We start from the raw sequence: 27,909 nt of genomic DNA, 5'->3' as shown, positions 1-27,909 counted from the left end.
CTCCTTCCCCCGGCTGCATAAGTAGCCTACTCTGATGGAGAGCAGCCCATCACGCCAGTTCACAGTACGGAGGAGAGATGAGCGCTCGGATAACCAAATCCAACCCCGCCATGAAACTGCTCCTGGTGAGTAAACACACTCGTCCGTCCGACGCCTTCCTCCGCCGGTCGCCGTCCGTCTTGCTCGGTGCACCGGACCGAGACAGCATCTCCGAGGTCCGTGCTTCGCTCATTTCGGATGAGCGGTCGTTGTCCCGGGGAAGGGGCTCTGGGAACGGTTGTCGCGCGCCTGTTTTATGGGTAACGGCGCGTTCAGGGTTATCAACGCTCGTGAATACGCGGCGAATCAGATGGCAGCGCTTTGATCCTCACGTGTCGCTTGGTTATTCCTGAAGGGAAACTGCGTACACGCAGCAGCGTGGGAATGCTGTTTTTTTTAACTTGTTCAGAATATGTACAAAACTCCTGGGCTTCAATCCGTGCCTGTCCAAATCCCAGCAGTGTGTATAACTCGTTTAAAATCTGGACGATATGACGATTTAGTGGTCATTGTGTTGAATATTATAAAAATCCCAAGGATCTTAACATTCCCCCAACACAGGCTTGGTACTCGGGATATCGTCCCAGGAATAAACGGGTAGATGATGGGACTTCTGTCATTACTCCCCCTCTTTAACCTGGGGACGCATTACAGCAAACGCGCCTCACACCTACAAACGGGATTCCCAAACGGTTTCTGTTTCCTATTGCAAGTTCGCACATGCCTGGGGAGATTACGGTCAGGTCTATAATTAGACTCATTTGTAGTACATGTCTTCTGCAGCGGTTTAAATGCTGGTCCGTTGGGCCTTTGGTGTGTTTTGCATGCCGTGCTGTGTTGGAGTCGCAACAGGATTTGCATTCGTTCACTCGGAGATGTGTATCAGCACCGAAACAGTCCACACACTGTGCCCCATCATTTGTGTTGGTAGTCTGTGTGTGTGTGTGTGTGTGTGTGTGTGTGTGTGTGTGTGTGTGTGTGTGTGTGTGTGTGTGTGTGTGTGTGTGTGTGTGTGTGTGTGTGTGTGTATATATATATGTGTGCGTCTGTGCTCATATATGCTTTGCTTGTACGCCTTCTCTTTATATGGCGCCGTTCTTGTTCGAGAAGTTCCTCCAAGTCGTTGCAGTCATCATGCAACCTCAGACAATCAGCTATCCTTGCAGCCGCGCCAATAAGTCATCTTGCCACCTCCTAAATTTGTCAGCCTGGTAGTAAAGCCTGTCAGCCCATAATACGTTGCCACTGTGTGGAGCCGTAGTTCAGTCTTGCTTACAGTGTCCCCCATATATGGCTTCATATTCATCATCTGATCACACAGGCAGGCAGGCAGGCAGATAATATTCTATTAGCTTAGCCATCCATCCATCCATCCATCCACCCATCCATCCATCCATACATCCATCCACCCACCCACCCAAACGAAAGTCCAGCAAATCAAATGCTAATCTCCATGGATAAGCATACTCTATCTCCTTCCCCTATTTTATCTGTCCTTTATCTTTACGCCTCTCTCCTGGTCTTTGTGGTGACATTTAACCTCACCACTTCCCTAAATCAAGCGGCTGGTACACACGCAGCAGGAACAGAGAGGAGGGAAAGCAATGCCGGGGTCATTTGGCTGAACAGAGCCTGATTTTCTTTTACAAACACGGGAGACAGAGAGAGATAGGGGGTGAGCGAAAGTGTGTGTGTGCGTGTGTGTGTGTACAGTTACAGAATCAACACGGGCAGACTTTTTGGCAGGGAAAAACAGGAGAGAGAGGAAGGGAAGGGAGGGCGAGCAAAAGAGAGTTTTTGTTACAGGTAGCCACGGCGTCAACACTTATTTGTTTATTTCAAATAAACAGAGCAGGACGGCGTGGCGGGGTGACGGGACAGCGGGGAAGGGCGGGAGGAGAGATAGATGGGGGAACGGAAATACAGTGGCGACACAGAAAGAGATAACGGCGCGACTGTGGGCGAGTAGTGTTGGACATGTGTGAGCACTTGTGCTGGTGCCAGACGAGGCCGGCGGAGGCGGGGGGAGAAAGTGGGATGGGAGTGTGTGGGGAGGTGACAGGTACAGACGTTTATTCAATAAAGAACGAATGATTCAGAAAGTCGCTTTCTCACACCGACTTCCCCATTTTGGTCAACAGTAGCGCTGATAGCAATGCTGTCTGTATGTATGTGTGTGTGCGTGTGCGTGCGTGTGTGTGCGCGTGCGTGCGTGCGTGTGACTGGCTGAACGTGTCCAGAGGTCGAAAGACAGAAATAGCCGGTGAGTAAAACAGAAAGCAGCGGTGTATTTGGGTCAAAGTGACACAATTACAACACCGCAGAACCCTCCGTTTCATCGTGATTCAGGTGTGGACAGCGTGCATGACGTGATACCCGTTACTGCAGGGTGATATTATCTTTCTGTCGGCGTCTTGAACCTCGGCTGAAACTAGCTCAGAGGTGGGATTGATTTATTTTGTGGAAAACCAAAACAAGCCTCAGCAGGGACTTGTCACTGTGAGATAAATTGAATATTCTGTAGTTCAGCTTCTATTTTCCACAGACTGAGTTCTCACTCCAACTTACCTTTTTCCTTTTGTTTTTGTTTTCTTTTGTTGCCCCCCCCCCCACACACACACACACCCTCAGTTATATGTCTAACTAATTCCTTAGGGAAGTGCTTCACAGAGGGAATGCATTCCTTATCAATGTGTGTCATTGCTATAAATGACACATTAGGACCCACATCATTTATTAGGACTGTTTTTCAGAATTCAATGGGAGAATCAGTAATTGAACTGAATGTCCAATGCAGCGATGAGCACATCAGACTGTGTTGGATCATGTAATAAAATGATCCAGTGAGTTATTTATTGTTAACAATAAATAACTATATAAAATGCAACTTGATTGATTGATTGACTGACAAGCAGTTTGGCCTGTCAAGCTATACTGGGAGTCTCCCTGCCTTTTGCGCCAGCTCTGCTCCAGATCTAGAGCAACCTGCGGTCAAAATAAACATATTTCAAGAGGGAACGAGTGAGTACTCATATTGCATTCAGTGCATTCGATATTGCTGACCGGATGATGGTCTCTCAGCTTACTAGTCATTTTCAGTTATTGTTATGTAGTATATTCTCTTGAGTTGTCTCTCGCTCACCCTCTTACGGTCTGTACAGAGGAAGTAGTGAGAAAATAAGAGCAATGGGAAGAGGGATCTCATCTGTACATGGGCAACACACGCACACAGACACACACACACTCACAGACGCACAGAAACTCGTGTATTCAGGCACGCAGGCGCTCATATCTAAGAGCTGGAATCTCCCCCCAGACCACCTGCAGTATTCAGTTAACTGATGCCATGTGCCTATGATGGCTGTAGGATAGGCCAGTGCAGTGGTGGTGAGGTCAAAGTATGCAACATGCAAAAACAAAAACGTGCAGCCCTGAGGTGCAGATGCGACATACAAAAAAAACGTTTTGCACTTCTGGGCTACGAGTTTTTGTTTTTGTGTGTTGTATTTGCACCTCAGGGCTGTACGTTTTTGTTTTTGCATTTTGTTTTTGTATTTGTGTTTTGCACTTCAGAGCCGCCGTGACTTTGTGCTTTGGCTCTGATCCTCATGGCATGGATTTATTCTTGACCTCAGGCGGCCATTGGCCTGACTTACCCCCTGCTTTTGCATTTTAGTGCACTTATTCAAATATCCTTATTTGTACAGAATGTATTTTTAGATATTTGCAAAACTCATGCAAAATAGTTTTTTTATCATGTATTTGTTATTTGTTCAATTGTGTAAACCCCACCTTTTTGAATTCCCACCAGTCTTTCAGCTGGTGAATATAGTAGATATTTTATATGTTCCCCTTTCTGAAGTGTTTGATGGTTGGATGTCAATTGAACTTGATTATTGTACAGAATGAGTTACTTTGTACAGCGTGGGGGAGATTTAAGAAATAATTTTTTTTTTGATTTCCCCCTCTTTTTCTCCCCAATTGTACTTGGCCAATTACCCCAGTCTTCCAAGCCGTCCGGGTGGCTGCTCCACCCTCTCTGTCGATCCAGGGAGGGCTGCAGACTACCATATATCGCCAGCCGCTTCTTTTCACCTGACAGTGAGGAGTTTCGCCAAGGGGACGATCACGCTATTCCCCCCAGAGGAGGCGCTAGTGCAGCGACCAGGACACATACCCAGGACACATTCCCTGCTTAGAGACGTCTCCACTGTCATGTCACAGAGTTTGGTTGGCCGTAAAAAAACATCAGCAAGATACACAGTCAGTGCTAGGCAGCGGTATCTCAAGATCAATAGATACTCACAAGAAGAGGAACAAAATGCAGTTACAACCAAGAATGGCAAATGATGCAATCTTAAGCTGACACCACCATTTTATGTAAGGTTAAGATTTGGAGTGATTAATTCTGACCATTTTTCCTGACTGTTCAGCCATTAGGTTTTGTTTTTATGCTGCACACTGGATCTAAACTATGTATGAGTAAAGACCTCTTCCATTATTTACCGATGATCATGCCTTTGGCAAGTCACTTTCTCGTTTCTTATTCAAGCGTGTTGTATATTTTTGTGCGCTGTCAAATGGGCAAGTTGGCGAGCTGCAGGTGGGATACAGGTACATGTGTGTTATACCTTTTTGGCATTGGTAAACGATATAAATCTGTCCAACATTGTACCGCAAAATCTTACTGTTTGTCCTGCATTTGGACTGTTTGCATTGGGTCACCCTAGCTAGGGTGGTTTGGGAGGGTGTAGACTACCACTTGCATCCTCTATACGGTGTCACCGACCATGTCCTTCCACCTGCTAGTGTTGTGTATTAAGATCACCGAATAAGACTTAATACTTAACGAACTGAATCACACGGACTCGGAGTAAACCGTAATGTGGCTTTAGTGAAACTTCCACTCCAACACACCGCTGCATGTCACATGAACTTCCCGGTTCCTGTCACTCCGTGCGCTACCGTCATCAGACTCAGAGTGACATGACCTAAACTGCACACATAACAGCTAGCTGTAGGTTTGTCCAGGGGAACATCATGTGCAAGGGGCTCGTGCATTTCCCCCTCCCCGGTCAACCTGCAGCTGTACAAATGCTTCACCATCTCTAATCACCAGTTGCAGTTGTGGGTCACATTAGCCCAACCAGCCCCCCCCCTCCCCACACACACACACACGAGTAATACCAGTCATGATCCCAGCGTTGCCGGGCTGAGCCGAATCGGGCTTGAATCGTGAACCGCGATGGGTAGCTAGTCTATCAGTCCACTGGGCCACTCGCGCATGGAGTATCAAACTCAATGGAAGTTTTTTTTGTTTTTTTATAGGGGAGCTTTAAGAAATTATGCTCACTGTCAGTAGATGTCACACGGTTCAAACACTATACGTTTGTTGTTGTTTTGTCTTTTTTACTTTTTTTCTTCATATAACTTTTTTCACTTACTTTTTTCTACAAGTAACTGGTGTGCCATCTTTTGAAATGCAGTATGCTGTTATGCCAAAGTATCAATCGAGCCAATTAGTGGCATCCTACAATGAAATAGCAGGTTGATGGCTGTGTGCACCCACCATGATATCATCCTACCACACTTTGAATGACTGTTTTGTGCTCAAAATAATAACGAGAACAGATGTGCACTAGACAAACAATAACCTATCTATCTATCTATCTATCTATCTATCTATCTATCTATCTATCTATCTATCTATCTATCTATCTATCTATCTATCTATCTATCTATCTATCTATCTATCTATCTATCTGTCTATCTGTCTGTCTGTCTATCTAGCTATCTATGTACCTTTTAAAGAGGTAAAAGGATGAGGAGGAGGTTTTGCTTCTCTCATGACCGTGACACCCATGTTGGATGCTGTTATTGTTGTTTTTGGAAATCATTGTTATTTTTTTCTGTTTTATTTTTTATTGCTTTTATTGTTTTTTATTGAGTCATTCTGAGATAGGTATTGAGACTGACATACTCCGATGTGTGAAAAACTAAGTTCATTATCTAGTTTTATTATAATTGAGTATTAGAGAGGGGGCAGGAAATTATAAGGAGTAACTTCCTCCTGTTCCTTTTCAAACATATAATATTTGTAGGATTCTCTATTGTGAATTCTTTTGGTTTCATTTTGATCATTTTTTGCTTTTTGTTTTGTTTTATTCATGCTTGGTCATTTTTTTTCTTCTTTTATTTGCATGTTCGAAATAAAGACATTTGATGTGATTGGATATCTATCTACCTTGCTCTATGACTTGATAAAGGACGGGAATGTAAGAGGAGCATACCTTGAACTCCATCCGTTCCTCTCTGCTGGATACGCTCCACACAGGATATGCCTCTCAATGAGCTTCCCTCTGATGATGCTAACAGTATAATTATGTCTGTCAGTGGCCCCTGGCTGGGGTGTAATTTGGGTTTCCAGTGGCTGTTTATGATGCCGTCAGATGGCAACTTTCAAAGCGATAAAGGAAGGTGGAAAGTTCAGTGTCTCTTTCATCAGCTAATCGAAACACACATACAGGCCACATAAAGACATGCATATATGTACACACATGTATGATTGCATATGCACATATCACACATGTGCATGTATGCACACACACACACATACACACACACTAGGTGTCATCCCAATGATTTATTTTTTTAAAAAGTTGATTTGATTTCTTCCACCAGGATTTAGAAACTGTCTAAACCTGTCGTCTCCGTAATATTTTTGATATCTAACGAAAACAATTTGACGTTATCGGGCACCGTCTCCTAGCTTCCTCTGAGACTGTCCATTACGGATTTCCTACAGTTGTGAAGTTTGTTTTGTTTTCTCGAGTCGTTTCCCAATCCCGGACTCTTTCCCAGTCTTTCCCGTGCCCCGATGTGCACTGGTGCTAGACTGTGTCCAGACTACTGTATGTGCTGCAGAACTCCAAAAACAATGCTCATCTGATCACTTCCACATGTCGTCTGGCTCACCACCCCACCATGCGAGCAAAGCATCCTGGCACATTAACATGGTGATCAAAGACACGCCAGTATCAGCAGCATAACCGCAGCCACCGTCGCCAAAAGCAGGTGACCCGTTGACCCGAGCCCTCCACGCGCCCCACTCTCCCCATGCCTCCAAACCGATTGGACACAGTCTTGCAGCTTAATAGCATATATATATATATATATATATATATATATATATATATATATATATATATATATATATATATATATATATATATATATATATATATATATGTGCTTCTTGATTTAAAGTGCAAGATGATGATTACGGGTTTGGTTCTCGCAGGGGCCACCCATGCTACAAACAAACACATGCCACATGCAGTCACAGCACTGCTCGGCAAGTCCCTCTTGATGAAAGCCTTCCACCGAATGTTGTGCCGAGAGGTCGATAGGTTGTGCCGGGAAAACCGCCCTAGTCGCCAGGCCTTTTGAAGCTTCAGCTGCTATTTTGGCAGCCGAAACCCATTCATCTCTTTTTATTATCTGTTTCGATGACCCTTGCTGCAGAGGGGGAAAGGAATATAAGCATGCAACGAAAGCCCTGCGCATTTTTTTGTTGTTGTTTTTTTGTCCTGCTTTCCAGAGCAGCTCTCGTCCTGTGGTACACAAGGTCGACACATCCTCGGTGAATGGGGGTTATCCAAACGCACTCACATGTGCACAAGATCGAGGTTGTTTTAAGCATTAATGGTATGGACCATATGCCAGATAGAGAGGACAGCTGTAAACACTGTCTCTTTATTTTCTTTGTCTTTCAACACACACACACACACGCATGCACGCACGGATACACACACATGCATGCATGCACGGACACACACACACACACACACACACACACGTGCACGCAAACAAACGTAGTCTCGGTCTCTCTCACATTCTTATGTCACGCACATAGTAGATCAATTGTGCTTTGTAGTTGTGTGTTTTTACTTTAAGGTGAATGGGAAAAGCAGATGCACACATGCAACAGATCAATGGTGTGTGGCGAGTAAATTACGTAATGGCCTCGGCGAGTGTTTTGTGTTCTGGTGGTGAATGGGGAAAGCCCAGTAACCTCCGACTGTACTCTATATGAACAGCAGGCAGGAGACCAAAGGACACACATAAAAATGCCTTGGAAGAGAGTAATAGGAAAAAACACACACACACACACACACACACACACACACGCACACACACACACACATACACACGAACACACGCATGCACACACACACGCACACAGGTGAACATGAGCTCACACATATATTTAAGGCGCTCGGCTGTCTGCATGTTCATCCCGCAAGCACACACATACATAAGTAAACATTAACACATGTAGGAAATGTGTCCACACACACACACACACACACACACACACACACACACCCATTTGATGTACATATGTAAGACATGAATGAATATGCGTGTGCATGTGAGTTTAAGAGGGAAGTGCACACGTGCGTGCCGCCACACGTGTGCACATACGTGCTGAGGGCCATGTGCACGGCTGGACAGACACAAAGGGACAAAGACAAAGCAGGGACAGCCTCGTGTGTTTGTCCAGGCTGTGAGGGTATATCCCGGCCAAGGGGAAAGTCCGCGGAGTTAATCGCTAAAGGACTTTGGGGTGGAAGGAGTCTGTTTTGTGACATCTGGTTTGCATGTGCCCTCAGCCAGCTGCATGGCCTCATGTCAAAGACACTGGCTTGCAGTTATTTTAGAATTAAGGTTCGGCTAATGCTATTCAGATCCCACCGAGGCGATGATACTTGGATTTGTTTTTTAGGGAATTGCAACTCATGGCTGTCACAAATACGAACTCAACAGCCAGCTGATTTACACCATGTCCACATGCATGGTTGGTCGCTGTGGAGGAAAGACAGTTCGGTTTCTGCCTCGCTAGCAACTGCCCATTGTGCTCTTGTCTAGGTATTTTTGCTAATGGAGGCAAGTTTTCAAAACCCACACTCGGTTGGTGAACATCGATACGGTCGCTACTGCCCGTTCTTGCTCATGGGCATTTTTGCCAAATTGCAATCAGTACTTCTGGCAGCTGGAGTCAAATCAGCAACTTTCAGGACTAGCCTGCTTAGCTCACTCGCTGACTTACAGCCACTGTTTAAACATTGCGCCATAGCAAAACACAGGGGTGAGAAATGACCGCTATGCTAGTTAATGTTGAGTAGTATGATCCCGTGTCACAACTCACGTTTTCTTCATTACGTTTTGTGGAATGTTGTATCAGCAATAGCGAATTCATTTAGAAGGTCTGTTGTAGTTTAAAACACACAATATATTGATATAAGCTACCCATAATGCACAAATGATACGATCAAACATATGACAGTAAAATAGCCTATTGTATTATCATAACTACTAGTAAAATTGCCTGTGTGTAGTACATCTTCACGGATCTTAATATCCATGATCTTCTCCTCCTCACTTAATGTTGTCTCACTTCTTTTCTTTTTTTTTGGATTTTCCCCCTTTTTTCTCCCCAATTGTACTTGGCCAATTACCCCACTCTTCTGCGCCATCCTGGTTGCTGCTCCACCCCCTCTGCCGATCCGGGGAGGGCTGCAGACTACCACATGCCTCCTCCCATACATGTGGAGTCGCCAGCCGCTTCTTTTTCACCTGACAGTGAGGAGTTTCGCCAGGGGGACGTAGCGCGTGGGAGGATCACGTTATTTCCCCCAGTTCCTCCTCCCACCCGAACAGGCGCCCCAACCAACCAGAGGAGGCGCTAGTGCAGCGACCAGGACACATACCCACATCCGGCTTCCCACCTGCACACATGGCCAACTGTGTCTGTAGGGACGCCCGACTAAGCTGGAGGTAACACAGGGATTTGAACCAGCAATCCCCAAGTGGGTAGCTAACGGAACAGACCACCCCCACGGCATCTCACCTTCTCACCTTTTTTCTTTCATGCTGTTGCATTCTTAATGAATGTACTAGTTGCATGGTTAAATTCTACTGAGGAGTCGTTTTGAGTGTTTGATCGCTCAGCCTTAATGTAGCGAGGGTGGATTCTTGATAGACTGTGATGTCATGCGTTGTCAGATGTCGGGTGGTGTTACTGTAGTTGCAGGCCGAAGTGCAGGTACAAAGCAATGTGGAGAATTATATTCCATGCAGGCCTTAGTTAACGTAAGCATAGCTTTGCTGAGCTTGTTGTTGGGTTTAGAGGTCAAGATGGTGGAAGGGACTGCAAGGACCTTCTTGAGGCGTTGTTTATGAAACGCAGCAGAGCATCAATGAGAAAATGAGCCGAACTTGATGATCCAAATGACGTATTCAGTCTTCGAATAGCTGGTTTAGGTGATTCAGTAAGCAATGCTACCTGTGAGATGGGCCACTAGATCCTGAATAGCATGAGCCGATGTCCTTTAAGCTAATCACTCAGTGTCAGGACACAGAGTCAAGCACAAGTCCTTTGTCTGAATTTGTGTCTTGTGTTAATTCTCATTCTGGAGTGACTGCAGGGTTGGCACAAAGATCGTAACATCACATTGTGTGTACGGGTAAATAGCAACAGCAAGTACCACAGCTTTAGTGGGGATTGGAAATAAAATTGATTCACATCATTTCAGAATGTTTTACTGTTACGGCTCGGCTGCGTAATGACAAAACCACTCCTCTCTTGCAGCTCTTCACGGCCTCGTTCACCTGGGCTTTCCAGCAGCAGGCTGAGCCACCTAAGTACCAACACCGTGATCCCCTGACCTCTGACCTCCTACTGTGTGATCAGTGCCCTCCTGGCACAGCTGTGAAACAACACTGTACCACTGACACGCCCACAGAGTGCCAGCCCTGCCCTGTCAGACACTTTGCTGAAAGCTGGAATTGGAGGGATACTTGCCAATACTGCACTCCGGTATGTAAACCAAGTCTGCGGAGTTGGTGTTCCGCAGTAAATATGTTCAATGCCGTGCATTGGTACATATTCTGAAAGTATGTATGTTAAAGGGAAACAAATCACTATATTCAACATCAGAATCATGTTTATTGGCCATGTAGGTTTGCACTACATGGAATTTGACTCCGGTTTCGTGGCTCTCTCAGTGTACTTAACATAGAATAACAACACTACAACACAACAATCTTCAGATATATATACACAGGATTGACTTATACAGGCGAAATAAGAGAGGATAAGCTGCAATGGCATTATCTCTATATATGTGTATATTGTAGGGAAAACACTCTCTTAGCAGCCATAACACTGAGCAGTCTTTTGTGTGTGTCTGAAATGCCGCGGAAATTGTGCGGAAAAGTGTGCGCCACAGACAATATGGATAACAGCTGTACATAGTTATATGCAGCATTCATATTCACCTTTTTTCATACAATACAGCCTATCGGCAAACCAGGAAGCAAGTTTTTACATTTACAGATTGTCCCCTAGGGATGTTACTGGTGGACACTTTTCTGTACGATTTCAGATGCTGGCAGATTGTTTCCAGGTGAAGCAGGGTCTTTGTTTAACCATATACGTGAGGAAAAATTCCCATCTTTCCATGCAAAATATATATAACATCGTTGCTTTCATCTAGTTTTTATTATGTCCATTATGCTCTGTGCTCCCTATTATGTTGGGTGTGTAAAGGGTGTATAAAGAAAGTTAACAGCTGTTGATGCAGGGGTATAAAATGAGCCATGATGCTCTTGATGTATATGTTATTAATCTATACCCTGTTGTTCCCGGCATTTGCCAATGTCCTCTCACTCATCCATGTTGATATAAATGAAACAGCTGTCAGCTTGCATGGGTTATGTAGGTTACCCAAAAAGACCCTAGACCCATTAGGCATACATTGCTCTATCACATCAGATTTTTCAACCAAAAAAATTAAATAAAAAAGGCGTCCATTCAGTAGAATAACCCTGCAAGTCACGATGACAATATTCTCTTTTTATTCTTTTGTGTTTCTTTACTTGCCATTGGTGAATAAAGGGATGTTAACATTGGCCATCTGTCCATATTATTCACATGCCCTTGCCTATTCATCCTCAGATTCCTTTTACAGCATGTCATGTTTTTCTCTAGCCATGGGAACAGATTTTTGGCAAAGCAGAAATTCATTGTGATGTTTTTACGTCACATATTAATGTCCTCAAAGTGGTATTTCATCATCATTGTTTCCATGCGTCTGTTTGCATACAATGTGTCCTCTCCTACTTGTTCTCGAGGAAACGTCCATGACTATCAAAATTGCTCATAATATGTACTTTTGCTGTTGTTTTTTTATTTTTATTTATTTATTTATGTTCTCTGCTGGGGTCAGGTGTGTAAGGAGAAACAGTCGGTGAGACAACAATGCAACAGCACTCACGACCAGTTGTGCGAGTGTGTCCCAGGTTTCCACCTAGTGGTCGAGTTCTGCATCAAACACAGCACATGCCCCCCCGGCTCTGGGGTGGTTGTTCCAGGTAAGATGAAAATCAAGGTTAACGTTGCTTTATATGACGCGGTGGGTGCAATCTTATTTCAATAATTCCTTTTTATAAGTATGTTATGAATATGAACAATATTGACAATAAATACAAATTCCCTAATTATAACTTTTATAGTGGATTTGAGACACTGAATACGTTCAGCTTGCATCCCATCTGCTATTCAGATTAGTACGGCTTTTTTGTTGCAAAGTTGTTGTTGTTGTTGTTGTTTATACTATTCCATTATTGTGAGGGGTGTTGAAAATATTGTTCGAAGATCAGTTGACCACATCGTTCATCCCGACTAAGAGTACAGGGCTGGTCGAGGTGCAGAGGTTGCAGATTCAGTGGTTTGCTCAAGGACACGCAGGAATTGGCAATGGGGGCTGTACATGTGTTTTTAACGGCCTTCCAGGTTTCTGCTCACAACAGCAACACCTACAATCCACAAGTCAGCCAACAAACATTGATTAATTAAACTAGCTAAGCGCAAGTGTTTCTCTTAATCATGAGCAACCCATCTCCTCTTTGGTGAGGATGAGATGCCCACATGCCTGCGTGTGTGTGTGTGTGTGTGTGTGTGTGTGTGTGTGAGAGAGAGAGAGAGAGTGTGTGTGTGTGTGTGTGTGTGTGTGTGTGTGTGTGTAAGCATTCATGTGTATGGGTTTATTGCTTTTACTCAAAATGCCTCTGTGATATCAAGTAGATGTCTGTAATGGTAAACCAGCTCGTGTCTCTCTGTCTTATAATTTTGGAGCTTTTTACCCTTCCCACATCTCTCCATCTTTACCTCCGTTTCATCTGTGAGTCACGGTTGTTTCAGATTCAGGTCAAGTCTCTTCCCAAATGAGACACTCTCTGGATGAGAACACACACACACACACACACACACACACACACACACACACACACGTACAGCTGCAGCACAGCAGACTAGAATTATTTAGTGATTAATGCAATGATATGCACTTGCGTGTGATGCATTCCAACTTTCTCTCCTCTCTCTTTCTTTTAACGCACACATGCATGCACATACACACACGTACACACACACACACACACACACGTACACACACACACACACACACACACACACACACACACACACACACACACACACACACACACACACACACACACACACACACACACACACACACACGTGTGAGTTGAGGCTTCCTGGTCAGTTCATAATTTGATGACTAAAACTATATCATGGGCAGCAGTTCCCGATTTAACCGAATGCGCCTGGGGTTTCTGTTTTGTCTCTGTCACGTTTTTGTAGCAAAAAAAAAAGGAAAAATGAAAAAAAAAGAGACAGATTTATGACGCCTATAGACAGGCCAATAGTCTGTGGTTGGGCATGCATGTTTCTCTCTTGTAAATCAAACCAAGAATATCAAGTGTGTCTTTGGTCTGTTCTCCAATATCACTCCCAATGCTAGGAAGTCCCAACGAATGGTATGTCCAACATTTCTGCTGTTTCTCAGCCCGAACAGGCTGACCCATTATGTCCTGCAGGACTGTAAACTGTATGTGCTACACAAGGTCGCTGCAGGCGGAGAATAGGCTCCATCTGCATGTATTATTCGGTTAGCGCTTAGTATTGGTTTGAACTCCTCTTCGTAAATCTTGGGCGTAATTTTCCATGACTGCCCCTGGCTGTTGTTTCTGCTGAGCAGGTGTTTGTATTTGTTCCAATTTGATTAAGCTTTTGGGAAATACGTGAGAGATAATTTATTAATTCTGTCTTGATATGTAACTTGAAACACAAAGTACTGGTTGTGAACTCAGTCTGGAAAAATCTCTTTTTTTCCGCTGGTTTTGGCTTTTTGAGAACCTGAATCAGTGTGTTTTTTTTTGGCTTTTTTTTTTCAACTGAAATACATCTTAATGAGTCACTAAACGACAAAAAAGAAAAGAATCTGCAAAAAGATTGTCATGGATAAGAAACTTTTCTCTGGGTAAGAACATAAATTTCTTCATGGAAAAGCGACATGAGAGGTTTTCATTAATATATATATATATATGTGGCTTTGGAAACACAAAGTCATCATCTGATTGTTTGCTGCTATTAAGTGTTGCAATAAAGATGACCTGATAATTTCCATGAGCTTACTTCTGGATTCTCGTGGCATTTAGTTAAAGCCTAACGTTTTAGCTTTTAACTTAAAACGGTTGCCTTTCTCAAAGGAATAAATAGAAATATGTGCACATTGTCTTTAGAGCAAGCACCTTTTCATAGCATTGTATGAGGAGCTGATCAGTGCCAGATTTAACATGGACTTATTTACTCAGTAATTTGATCACATCTTCAGTGATGATCACCTCATGAACCAATTAAATGCATGAGGTTCTAACAAGTTGTCAGTTGGCACGATAGAGGCCATCCAGACTAGCGTGATGCAAGATTTTCATGAACTTTCTTCTAGAAAATGCTCTATCACATGCATTTACACCATAGAGTCCAGCATCAAATATATAAAGTTGAATAGCCAGATCTTTGAGACTGGACGTAGCCTGGTACACGTTTTTGCATTTCATCTTGTGCAGTAGGCCTTGTGCGGTCTGTGACTCAGTGTGGTGGTTTGGCACAGTCGACAGCACAGCATCACATGACATTTAAGATCAGTTCTCCAAAAGATCAGTAAAAATTAGTCTGTTTGCTGTTGCTACTGGTACTACCATTAAATAGCTGTCACTTCCAGTGGTGGAAAGTACAAGTACTTCATTACTGGGTTTAACAACATTTTTCAAGTATCCATGTTTAAGATAAGATAAGATAACCTTGGCAGGCAGGCAGGTAGATAGATAGATAGATAGATAGATAGATAGATAGATAGATAGATAGATAGATAGATAGATAGATAGATAGATAGATAGATAGATAGATAGATAGTAGAGGTCAGTCACCTTGGGATCAGAACAATACTAAACCTAACATTAATACTAACAATACTAGACAACATCATAGATATGAGATCAGCATCTACACTTATATTCTGCATGTGTGTGTGTGTGTGTGTGTGTGTGTGTGTGTGTGTGTGTGTATATATATATATAGCATATACACAAACTGTAAAACAGTACATCATGTGCAATATGCAAGGTAAGGTGCAGTCAGGTGGGTCACTAGGTCAAGTCAGCCTTATCATAAGTCAGAGGGCTCGGCGGCGGTCTATGGAGGTCAAGGAGTCGGTCCTAGTCAGTCCTTGTGTGGGGAACAGGGGATCAAGGAGTCGGTCCTAGTCAGTCCTTGTGTAGGAGGCAGAGGGGGGGATGAGGTTGGGGCAGGGGGTGGGCCTTGTTGTGGAGCCTGATGGCTCCAGGTACAAAAGAATGGCCAAGGCGTTTCGTGGTTTGCCAGGGGGCAATGAGTCAGTGACTGAATGTGCTCCTCCTCTCCACTATCTCATCATGGAGGGGATGGGAGGAATTCATCAAGATGGCGGCCATCTTCCTCCTCATCGTCCCCGCTGCAACCGCTTCCAAGTCATCCAGGTCAACCCCCACTACTGAGCTAGCCTTCTTCACCAGCTTGTTCAGCTTGCTGGTATCTCTTATGTTGGTGCTACCCCCCCCCCAACATATCATGGCAAAGAATAGGACACTGGCAACTACAGACTGGTAGAATATCCACAGCAGTCTGCTGCACACATTGAAGGACTTGAGCCTCCTCAGGAATTACAGCCTGCTCTGACCCTTCTTGTACAGGGCTTTGACATTATCAGACCAGTCCAGTTTGTTGTTCATTTGTACTCCCAGGACCTTAAAGGTGATTACCATCTCCACCTTCTCCCCCTGGATGGTGATGGGAGCAGGGGTCCCCTTCTTGCCCTGTCGGTAGTCCACCACCAGCTCCTTGGCCTTACCAATGTTAAGCTAGAGATGGTTCTCGTCACCACTTCACGAAGCTCTCCACTAGATCTCTGTACTCGCCATCATTGTCATCCATAATGCTGCTGACGATGGAGGAGTCATCAGAGAACTTCTGTAGGTGGCACCTCTCTGAGTTGGAGTGGAAGTCCGAGGTGTACACGGTGAACAGGAAAGGTGACAGCACAGTTCCCTGGGGAGCACTGGTGCTATACACCAGCATGTCCAACCGACTGCCCTGCAGCCTAACATACTGTGGTCTGCAGGTGAGGTAGTACATGATCCAGGCCACCAGGCCGTGGTTTAGCTGCATGATTGACAGCTTCTCGGCTAGCTGAGGTGGCTGGGTGGTGTTGAAGGCACTGGAGAAGTCAAAGAACATGATTCTCACAGTGCTGCGTGGCCTCTTCAGGTGTGTGTAGGCTCTATGTAGCATGTAGATGATGGCATCCTCCACACTGATTTTAAGTATATAACATTTTGGAGACTTTCAACTTTTACTTCACTGCATTCAAGCACAACTACACTTTTTACTGCATTTCTAACACGATGTGTATATCTCAAAAGCAAGAGGAGCCAGCTTAGTGAACCAATCAGACATTTTTTCAAAATGTTCCAGAAGTGCGATCAAATCTTCACATTTTTTTTCAAATCTGTGTTTTTCAAGGTTTGTTACCAATAATTATTTTTTGCTTAATTTCGGTTCAGGGTTTAAGTCAAATTGGAGGAAAAAACATTTAAATTTTTAGAATCTTAAGTGGAAATTTGGTTTGTTATTAGATCTGGGTCACATAAGGTAAAAACAAATCAGGGACGAGATTTATCAAACAACTAATAGCAATGCAGATTTAGTTTCACTCATCGAGCAATTATTTAGATCTATATTCCTATGGCACCACCTATACTATTTTTTTTTGTAAATTGTAATCAGTGTATGCATTAGCACTCTTCTGCAGATAAAGAGGTGTAACAGGCATACCTTAACCCTTATAGACGCTGTTATACTTTAAGTACATTTGAGAAGTACTTACATACTTTAAATAAAGTAGAAATGCCAATGTGGTACTTTCAATTTTACTAGAGTAATTTGGTACCAAGGTATTTGTTGTTTTACTCAAGTAAAATATGTCAGTACTTCTTCCATCACCAGTCAACCCAAGTCTAGCATCCAACTCCTGTACTTGTTTCAAAGATGAACGGGTCTGTTGTCTGACCCCTGCAGGGCTGGCACACCACCTAAACACAAGACAGCATTTTTCACAAAGCCTGTGTAGGCCTTTCGGACACAAGTTCGGCCTCAGATGTACACAAAGTCACATGGAGATGTTGCGTTTTTTGGGATTCACCTCCTTGGAGGTGAGGCTGTCTTATCCTGAGCTGTGGTTTAGAATTTGTAAACCACATGTCAGATAGCCCTTGATTTAGCAACACCAAAATTCACATATTTTACACACATGCGCTCTCTCGCTCTCTCTCTCACACACACACACACACACACACACACACACACACACACACACACACACACACACACACACACACACACACACACACACACACATTATAATCAAATCAAGACTTAAAGCCTTCATCTTAATCTGACAATGGGAAAGCTTGTGTTTGTGATTAATTTGTGATCTGTCTTGTGAAGGAATGTAAACAAGCGGAGTTTGATCCGTCGGCCTTTATGGCTTAGTGATCCCAACATGACATTATAGTCATAATAAAGGACCAAAAGTTGTTTTTTTCCCCTCTCTTTTGCTATTCAAGCTGTTAAATTCATAGAAGGGTAAGAGAGGAGAAGGTGCCTTTGTTGATGAAGACCCACACATAATATTTTCTAAGGACATTAAGTATAGTGGCGCTAGAAAGTTTGTGGACCCTTGAGAATTTTCTGTATTTCTGCCTACATTTTACCTACATTGTGATCAGATCATCATTTAAGTCCTAAAAAGAAAACCAATTGAAACAAATAACACAAAAAAATACACTTTTTCACTTATTTATCGAGCAAAATTCCTCCTCGTATCTGCGTCACGTCTCGTGGCACATAACGCCTTCACAGTGTTTCCACCTTTCCTGGTCAGCTGCTATAGGCTACACCTCATTCCATGATTTCTGGTCCGCCTCTTTCTTTCTCAACTGTGCATAGTCTTTGGTCTCCCTCTTTTTCTTTTTCCTTCTGGCGCCCATGTCATTGCTATGTTGCAGTTCTTGTCGTGGTCCTGCCTTAGAATATGTCTCATCATCTTCCATCTACGCTTCTTCACTTGCTCACTCAGAGGCTTCATGTCAGCTCTTCCTAGTAACTCTTCAGTACTGACATGGTCTTGGCATTGAATTTGGAGGATTCTTCCTAGGCACCTGTTATGGAACACATCAACTGCTTTGTTGTCTCCCTTGTTCATTTTCCATGTCTCACACCCATATAGCAAGACCAGCACCACCAGCATTTTATGCAATCTCAGCTCTTGAGATGTTGTTGGAGCTCCAGGTCCTCTTTAGTCGGACGAATGCACCCCTGGCTTTTGAGTCTTTTCTTCAGGTCCTTCATACCACCTCCCTCCTTACAAACTGTTGGCTCCCAAGTAAGTGAACTCGTCTACGTCTTCAATGTCTTGTCCATTGAGCTTAATTCTTTCCTGTTTCTTGCATTAATCCTCATCACTTTCGTCTGTTCTATATTGATCTTGAGTCCCACCCGTCTGGCTTTTTCATCCAGTCTTGTCATCTTATCCTGAATCTGCTGTTTAGTAGAGGAGAGCCATTTTCGCCAAGGCCAACTGGCCAACAGTCTCGAAGGGATCACCACCCTATTGTAGTGGGGCAGTTTGCACATCTCCATGACCCCTATAGCTATGTCGGCTGGAGTCTTGTACTCCTGGTGAGGACACCCATGCTGAACGGGTCAAAGTGTAGGGACCACACAAAGTGTGATCCTCTAGTCCCCCAGGTTGGGGGTTGGGCCGAGGGCTGATAACCCTCTCCCATAAAACCGCATTATAACAGAAACCAGATTGAGCAAAATTATCCAACATTAATTATTTTTGCCTTCAGTAATTGGTGTGACCCCCTTGAGTGGCAACAACTTCAAACAAACATTTCTGGTAACTGCTGATCAGTCTGTATGTTGTCTTGGAGGAATTTTGGCCCATTCCTCCTTACAAAACTCCTTCAACTCAGTGATGTTGGTGTGCTTCCTTACATGAACTGCTCTCTTCAGGTCCTTCCACAACAATTTCATTGGATTACATTCTGGACTTTGACTCAGCCATTCCAAAACAATTCCAATTACATTTCCTCTGCTTTAACCATTCATTGGTAGACTGACTTGTGTGTTTAGGGTCATTGTCTTGCTGCATGACCCACTTTCAGGTCATGGACTGACACTTTGACATTCTCCTGTAGAATTTGCTGGTGCAATCCAGAATTCAACGTACCATCAATGATAGCAAGCTGTCTTGGACTAGAGGCAACAAAGCCGCTTCAAACCATGACACTGCCACCACCGTGCCTCACGGTTGGGATCACGTTCCTATGTTTGAATGCAGTTTTTGCCAAAAATAATGCTTCTCGTTTAAACCAAAAATTCAATTTAGAACTCATCCGTCCACAGAACATTCCTCCAAAAGCCTTCTGGCTCATCCATGTGGTCTTTAGCAAACTTAAGATGGGTAGCAATGTTCTTCTTGGAGAGCAGTGGCTTCCTCCTTGATATCCTGCCATGCACACCACTCTTGTTTAGTGTTTGCCTGATGGTGAACTCATGAACACTGACCTTAGCCAATGCAAGAGAGGCCTGTAGATCCTTAGCTGTTACCCTGGGGTTCTTTGTGACCTCCTGGATTATTATAAGCCCTGGCCTTGGAGTGATTTTTGTTGGGAAACCACTCATGTGGAGAGTAACAGTCGTTTGTGTTTCTTCCATTTGTGTACCATCTGCCTGACAATGAGCCCAAACTCTTTAGAAATAGTATTTTTAATCTTTTCCAGCCTGGTGAGCATCAACAACTTTTTTTCTGAGGTCCTCAGAAGTCTTATTTGATCAAAGCATGGCAAACTTCCACAAACCTGTGTGTTGAAGACCAAACTATGATAGTGAAAACTCAGGTTTATGATCTTTCAATAGGACATTGCTAAACTTGCACCTCATTTTCATCCCATTGATTGAATCAAATGACTCCAGTTACCCCTCTAATTGAACTGATAATCCTAGAGGATCACATACTTTCTCCAATAAAGACATTTACTCTAGGATCATTTTGCTCAATAAATAAATGAAAAAGTACATTTTTTGTGTTATTTGTTTAACTGAGTTCTCTTTATCTAGCTTTAGGACTTAGATTAAGTTCTGATCACATTTAGGTCAAATTTATGCAGAAATACAGGAAATTCTAAAGGGGTCACAAACTTTCAAGTTATCCTTTGAATTATACACATTTTATGTTAAACTGTAGTACTATGGGGGGGGGTGAAACTGAGAGAAATTCTTAGAAGAAGAAACGACAAAGAAAAAGAAAGAAAAGACAAATGCCACCTTAAATGACCATTTACGGTAAAATTTCTTTTCTTTTCTTTTTTTTTTTAAATGCAGTCTTTGCCCCCTGCTTTCATGGAGCCATTTGCTGACAGTGCATCTGCTGCATTACTGTAATGGTTTCAGTCATATTTTGTGCCGGCACATACCGTAACTGGTAGAAAAGTGCTGTGTTATGGGAAGCAGGGAACCTAATTAAAGGTTAAACCGTATATATTCAGAACCGCCCTGCCTCCTACACATTCTCACTTCTACCTGATTGAAAATAAGGATGTGGTTAAGGTACCATTCAGCAAACCCTGCTGATATTCAGTAGACATATTTAAACTTGAGAAAAAAAAACAAATATTACACAAATGGCCTCTAAATTTAGAATTACAGTTTGCAGTCGAAAGTTGGGTTTTACTTTATTTAACAGCATCTTCAGGTGTGTCTTAGCCAATAACAACCAAGGACAAAATGATCCAATTAACAGAAGCAAGATATAGTTATTTTTGATTTTATTTTGATTTCTATCACACACTAATGCAGTGGGTGCATTAGTCATTTTTTTATGGCATACGGTTTACCATAGTAACTTCCTTTTCATCATCAAAAAGACAAGGTTAAGAAGCTGTGAAGGTGTTTTCCCGAGAGAGATACATTTTCAGCTTCGTTTCAGTTTTACAAAACCAGTCATCTCGTAGTACTAGTACTTCCTGGAACTACTACGGTCTATCTGCAGTTTAATCAGCCATCTGAGTTCATGGAAATAAGTTTGCTCACTCACCAAAAAAAAAACCTTACAATTTGCTGAAAACTGATAGAAATGTTTCAATATCGAGATGAGTCACTGACTTTGCAAGCTATTTTTAATAATTTTCTCCTTAGGTTAAAAGGTGTCTTTATTTTGTATAATTACATTTAAATGGTTGGAGGGACATTTAAAGCAACACAAGAAAATACCACGTACTTTAAATCTGATGATCGCTCCTCTTATAAAGTGCGTGTGTGTGTGTGTGTGTGTGTGTGTGTCTCGCGCTCTCTCTTCCAGGTACACCGGAAAGCGACACAGCATGTGAGCGTTGTGCTGTGGGTCATTTCTCCAGTGTCAGCTCCTCTACAGAAGCGTGCCTTCCCCACAGGAACTGCACAGATTTGGGCTTGCTGATGCTGAAAGAAGGCACATCAACCACAGACAACCTCTGCGGCATTCAGGTCAAGAACCCAGTCCCGGAGTGCTCTCAGCACCACACTCAGTGTCACACAGGTAAGACCAAACACAACACATGTAACACACGATGATCCGCCCCAACAGGATTTGTTTTTGTTTTTTTTGGGGGGAGGATTGTTTTTCCACCTTTTTCTTCCCAATTGTACTTGGCCAATTACCCCACGCTTCCGAGCCATCCTGGTCGCTGCCCTCTGCTGATCTGGGGAGGGCTGCAGACTACCCCATGCCTCCTCCAGTACATGTTACATGTGAGTCGCTAGCCACTTCTTTTCACCTGACAGTGAGGAGTTTCGCCAGGGGGACGTAGCGTGTGGGAGGATCACGCTATTCCCCCCAGTTCCCCGTCCCCCCCGAGCAGGTGCCCTGACTGCCCAGAGGAGGCGCTGGTGCAGCAACCAGGAAATCTACCCACATCTGGTTTCCAACTCGCAGACATGGCCAATTGTGTCTGTAGGGACACCTACCACACAGGGATTCGAACCAGCGATCCCCGTGTTGGTAGGCAATGGAATAAACCGCCATGCCACCCGGACGCCCATCCCCAACAGGATTTGTGCAGGAGAAATGAAAAACGAATGTACGATGATGACTACAACTGCACATAGAGAGCACACACAGAAACACTTCATACCATGCTCACCCAAAACTCAGTTCTCAACAATCTCAAAAGGATAAGATACTGATATATTTCATCAGTGTGGTCATTTTCTGTCATCAGAGGAAGGGAATTTCCTCGGTTTCAGTTTTTGCCCAGATTACATTCCCTTTCGAATTCTTTTGTTTGCGAAAAGGAAATGAGCGGGAAAGACAGAAGGAGAGAAGGTCTTAATGAGATGTTTGCAGCGCCGCTGTCATAATGGCCCACGATGGATCAATTACATTTAAACTGTCACTTCCTCAGAAAACAGCGAGAGGAAACTGACTCAAACAGCAGTGAGACACGAGACGAGGTGGTTCGGCTGCGTTACTCACAAGTTTACTATGACTGGTGCTGGCAACCAGTTTAGGTGGGGAAGCCTCAAATATGATGCTGGATTCCTGTAGCCTTGAAAAAGATGCGCACATGTGTGCACGCACACACACACACAAAGAAAACCACCATGGTAGTACAGCCATAGCCTATGCCTCGGGGAGTATGATGCTCTCCCTAAACATCCATTCACAAATTGTTCTTTAGTGGGCTACACAACCGCAGATTGTCTGCATCAAATTGTGGGACAGTTTATAACTGTGTGTTTTTGGAGTTGGACCTAAAACCGAGAAATTGAAAGCAGTCAGAGCGTGATTTGGAGAAACCACAGGGATGTCAAGTCAATTATGGACCTAGCAACACTTATATCATATTAACATCAGAGGACCCGGTCTGTTTTCCTTTTCACACCGGAATGATAAATGGGGCTCTCACTACCCATGGTTGGTTTTTGACATCATGCATCCTTAATTTCTCATGTCGCGCCATGACACGATCTCACAACTGCAGGTCAAGACCACCTACTGCAGCAATGCAGTGCTTGGTTTTTCCAATATCTTCAAACAAGAGCAAGCATTGCTTAGCACTGCTGTCATTCCACTGGCGCTGAAGGACTTTAATCCTGAGACTGTGCAGCATGGCTGTGCATTATAGCATGGACCCTGCCTTGCCTAATTAATGTGAAGCAAAATTGAAGGACTATTCAAGGAAGACCTGTTTCAGCCATGCTCCAGTTACAGAAATAGACTCATACACACACACACACACACACACACACACACACACACACACACAAACATATCTACTCAGAAAAGTAAAGAGACACACACACACTCAAACATGCACATATAAACTAGTGAAATCCCTCTTTCCCATTCGACAGTGTGAAAGGATGCTATTTCCTTCTGTATTATCACTTTGATTCTGCTGATTAAATTACCCTTTAGTCCCTCGTTTTTCTTGTTGAAATCAGTCTGACACAAATAAAAGGGCTCAATTGTTGTGAAATGCAGCAATACTTATCGTCAAGGGAGCAAATCCAAATTCAGATTACAGCACCCAAACTAGTCAACAGGACTGTAAAAATCAATGATTATCTGAATGGGTTTGTCATCGAATGTATCAATCATTTAACTAGTTTGTCTAGACAGAGCTGGTTATACTATCTCATTGTCAGTAGTCACATAACTTACAATCTCTCTCTCTCTCTCTCATGCCAGATGTAACCCTTTGTGAGGAGGCCGTCTTTCAGTCTCTGGCCTCTCTGCGACTGTCTTCAGTGCCCTTGGAGAGACTGTTGGAGAGTCTCCCAGGGCGGCGGGTAGATCGAAAGAGTCTGGAGAGACTGAAGAAGGGCTGCACCCCCCAGCAGCAGGTCCTCCAGCTGCTGCGACTGTGGCGGGAGCAGAATAAAGACCAGGAAAAACTGTATGGCATCATACAGGGTCAGTAATCTATCATAGGTGGAGCACACTTGTAATTTTCACGCTATTCATCTGTTTCTTTATTATTTGGAATCTGACCTGTGTTATCAATATGTTTGTGTATTCATCAAATCATGCATCCAACCATCCACACTATTGCTCCCTTCAGTCATCCATTGAAATCATAGGCTGAAACAGCCATTTGATTATTTCTTGTTTAAACCTGAAGGAAATATATATCTACTACTACTTTCGGCTACTCCCATTAGGGGTCGCCACAGTGGATCATCCATTTCCATCTCTTCCTGCCCTTTGCATCTTTCACTGTCATGCCAACCACCCACATGTCCTCCCTCACCACATCCACAAACCTCCTCTTTGGCCTTCCTCTTTTCCTCTTGTCTGGCAGCTCCATATTCAGCATCCTTCTCCAAATATACCCAGCATCTCTCATCCACATATGTACAAACCATCTCAATCTTGCCTCTCTTGCTTTGTCTCCAAACCGTCCAACCTGAGCTGTCCCTCTAATATACTTGTTCCTAATCTTGTCCTTGATGGTGTTATAAATACTTGTGCTAATTTGCATTTGCTGGCCCTCTAGGGGTGAATCACTGTGAGAGGAAGGTCACACGCTGCGGCAGCCTTAAGAACTTGACCTTTGATGACCTCCTTAAGGTCACTAACAGCCTGCCGGGGGTCAGAGTTCATGAGGAAGACGTCCGGACTGTGGTGTCCTCTTGCACACCTCAGCAGTATATCTTGCAGCTTCTTCACCTCTGGAAGACGGCAAACTATGATCTGGATCTATCCAAAGGTCTGTCCCACAGTATGAGGGTCCTCCGCACTCAGGGGGCACCGCGCTCTCTGTTGAAAGCCCTGAAGAAGATTAACCGCATCATAGGAACCGCCTCTGTTCACAAGATTTATGAGAAGATGTTTGTGAACATGCTGCAGGATGACTCCTGTTTTAAGACGCTCAAGCCATACAATGAATAAGGATGGAAATGATGCAAACACAGACACAAAAGCACATACACACATTCACTGTCAAACAGTGACCACACAAACTTATGCACGCACGCACACACACATGCACACGCACACACAACATGCATGGTGAGAAGGAGAATAATGCATGTGAAAGAGAAAGCAGACCTGAGGCAGAAAGTGCTCAGCCCAAATTAAGCAAATGGTATAGTGAGAGGGTAAATTCTTACTTTCCCATCAGATGTTCCACTAGAATACAGTAAACTATAGTCAACGACAGAGTTGTGTTAAACTATTCGTGCTTTCCTCCTCATCCACACACACTCTGCCTGTCGGAGCAGGGAATGTGAGAGAGAATCAGATTGGATGAACCTAATCCTGAGTTAAAACAAAGTTTTACACTCCTGCATACTACTGGCAGGCCTAATCGAGAACTAAAGATAAAGGTTTACTGGGAAACTGTTTGACCGTAGTCTGTGAAAAACTAAAGAAAAACTATTTAAGATGTACATAGTACACTTTTTTATGGGAGAGGGGCAGGCGGATGCTGTCTTTTTATTTGTACTTTCTCACTGTTTGAGGGGAAGGATTCGGTTTCATAATGAAATGTGTTTTTCCTGAAGTTTTCCTCTTGTTTGTTGGTTTGAATATCCTGGACTGCTGACATGTAAAGCTCAACTGAAATATTTTTTGAATGTCAGCTTTTATGAATGTACAAAGGAGTGCAATTGTTTTGTATTTAAAAGAAATAATTACTGAATATGTAAAAGCTTGTTTTTATTACTTTATACTGGATTCCAAATGCTGCAAAGTCAGAAAGTGATAGTTGTGTTATATTTTGTTTTTATCACTTTTATACTATTAAACACATGGGTCTTTATTGTATATATGCTTGATGGTTCCTTTTTTTAGGCTCTTGTATCTTTGTGAATACTAATGTCAAATTTTCTGATTAAAAACAGTTTGTTTCTTGCAGAATTAACTGGTCTGTTAGTCTCATAGGCTATGGTCTACGTCTTTTACATCTTCTTCTTGGCCAAATGAAAACAGAGGAGTGTGTAGAAGAACATAGGATAGACTAAGACATATGGCATTACAGGTCCATTGTCTTTACGGACGGAGCCATTGACCACCAACAGGGTTTTTCCTGGCTCAGAATGGGGCTTTGGGGGGTTACTACGCACGACAGTAAGCATGATCGGTCCGCGCTGCGACTATGCGCAACAGTAAAGTCAATGAGTCTGTGTTGCCTTATTTTACAGAAATCTATGCATTTTCCTGTTATTTCTGACCATTTATAAACAAAAATGTCTATTATGCTTGAGTAAATGAAAATCCAACTAACAAACTGGTTTAAAAAAATCATTTTATTACAACATTGTAAGGGGGAGAGGGGAGTGGGCTTTGGGGAGAGGGTTTGAGGGAGAGGAGTAGGGTTGAGGGAGTGAGGTTGAGGTGGGCAAAGATAATTCATAATGGAGAACTGGGTTGCAGGAGAGGGGATTGGGGTTGAGGGAGTGGGGTTGAGGGGGTGAGAGGAGGGGTTGAGGGAGATGGGAGGGGGAGTAGAGTTGAGTTGGGTTCAAACCACGGACATCGCAAGAAAGAGGGGCTGAATGAGCTGAAATTGAACTGAGCTATTAAACACTTCCGGAGAGGATTTGAATTGCTGTTTTTATTCTCAATTCTTATCGTTTGTGCGCTGGTGATTTTCGTTTGGCGCTGGCTAAAACCTCTTTGGGGGGGGGGCAAAAATTCCTCTATGCAGGAAAAAGCTTGCCCATTAAACATCATTGCTGACACCTCGGTTGACAATTGAAATAAAAAGGCTTTGGCTGTGGAAGTTGAGAGAATGGGACAAGGCTGCTCGTTTTGTCTGATCATTCTGAGATGTGGGACAATCATTTAAGTTTTTGTTCCCCACTTTGATTACCAACAACCATTTTTACAGCCCACATTCAAGCTGTGATTGCTCAATTCTGTGTGGTTGAAAACGTAGTTTAGATACTACTGACCAAAAAGAAAGAAAGAAAACATAGATTCAAGTCTTGCAATATTACTAAATTGGCCTTCGATTGATGGCCATGTTAAAATTGTAGCATATTTTAGGATTGCGCTGATGGCGTTTATGGTGTGACACAGCCGTATTACACAGAGAACTGCCCAACCCTGACTAATCAACGGCCTTTCCAAAGCACAACGTCACATGGATGGTCACACTAACGTCACCCCCCCCCTCCCAAAACAGGATTGTCCTTTAAAGGTGTCACACAACCTGACCCCTAAATGTGAACCTGACTCAGCACCCCCCATGTGAATGATGTGCTCATATCCGTTCCGCTGCCACTGCAATGTTTCTTGACTCTACTTGCCATTGTTGAAAGATAATGTGACCTTTTTAAAGCGGTGACTGCAC

The 27,909-nt window shown here is 43.4% G+C and overlaps 1 protein-coding gene across 1 annotated transcript; it reads left to right on the top strand.

The window, feature by feature from the left end:
* The first annotated feature begins 45 nt into the window (after nucleotides 1–45).
* LOC130118294 (tumor necrosis factor receptor superfamily member 11B-like) lies at nucleotides 46–26,385 on the top strand. Its single transcript, XM_056286703.1, has 6 exons — nucleotides 46–125; nucleotides 10,694–10,921; nucleotides 12,333–12,477; nucleotides 21,930–22,145; nucleotides 24,300–24,524; nucleotides 25,108–26,385. Exons 1-6 carry the CDS (start codon nucleotides 78–80, stop codon nucleotides 25,500–25,502), a joined length of 1,257 nt encoding a protein of 418 aa, XP_056142678.1. The 5' UTR covers nucleotides 46–77; the 3' UTR covers nucleotides 25,503–26,385.
* The last annotated feature ends 1,524 nt before the right edge of the window (nucleotides 26,386–27,909 follow it).

The sequence above is a fragment of the Lampris incognitus genome, chromosome 9 (genome assembly GCF_029633865.1).
Source record: "Lampris incognitus isolate fLamInc1 chromosome 9, fLamInc1.hap2, whole genome shotgun sequence".
Taxonomy (NCBI): domain Eukaryota; kingdom Metazoa; phylum Chordata; class Actinopteri; order Lampriformes; family Lampridae; genus Lampris; species Lampris incognitus.
Note: the sequence above shows the minus strand (reverse complement) of the source record. Positions and strands in the feature narration are given on the sequence as shown.

Coding starts and splice junctions, on each gene's coding strand:
- LOC130118294 (XM_056286703.1), top strand. CDS start 78: ATGAGCGCTCGGATAACCAAATCCAACCCCGCCATGAAACTGCTCCTG. Junction 10,922..12,332: donor CTTGCCAATACTGCACTCCG/GTATGTAAACCA, acceptor TGCTGGGGTCAG/GTGTGTAAGGAGAAACAGTC. Junction 12,478..21,929: donor CTCTGGGGTGGTTGTTCCAG/GTAAGATGAAAA, acceptor TCTCTCTTCCAG/GTACACCGGAAAGCGACACA.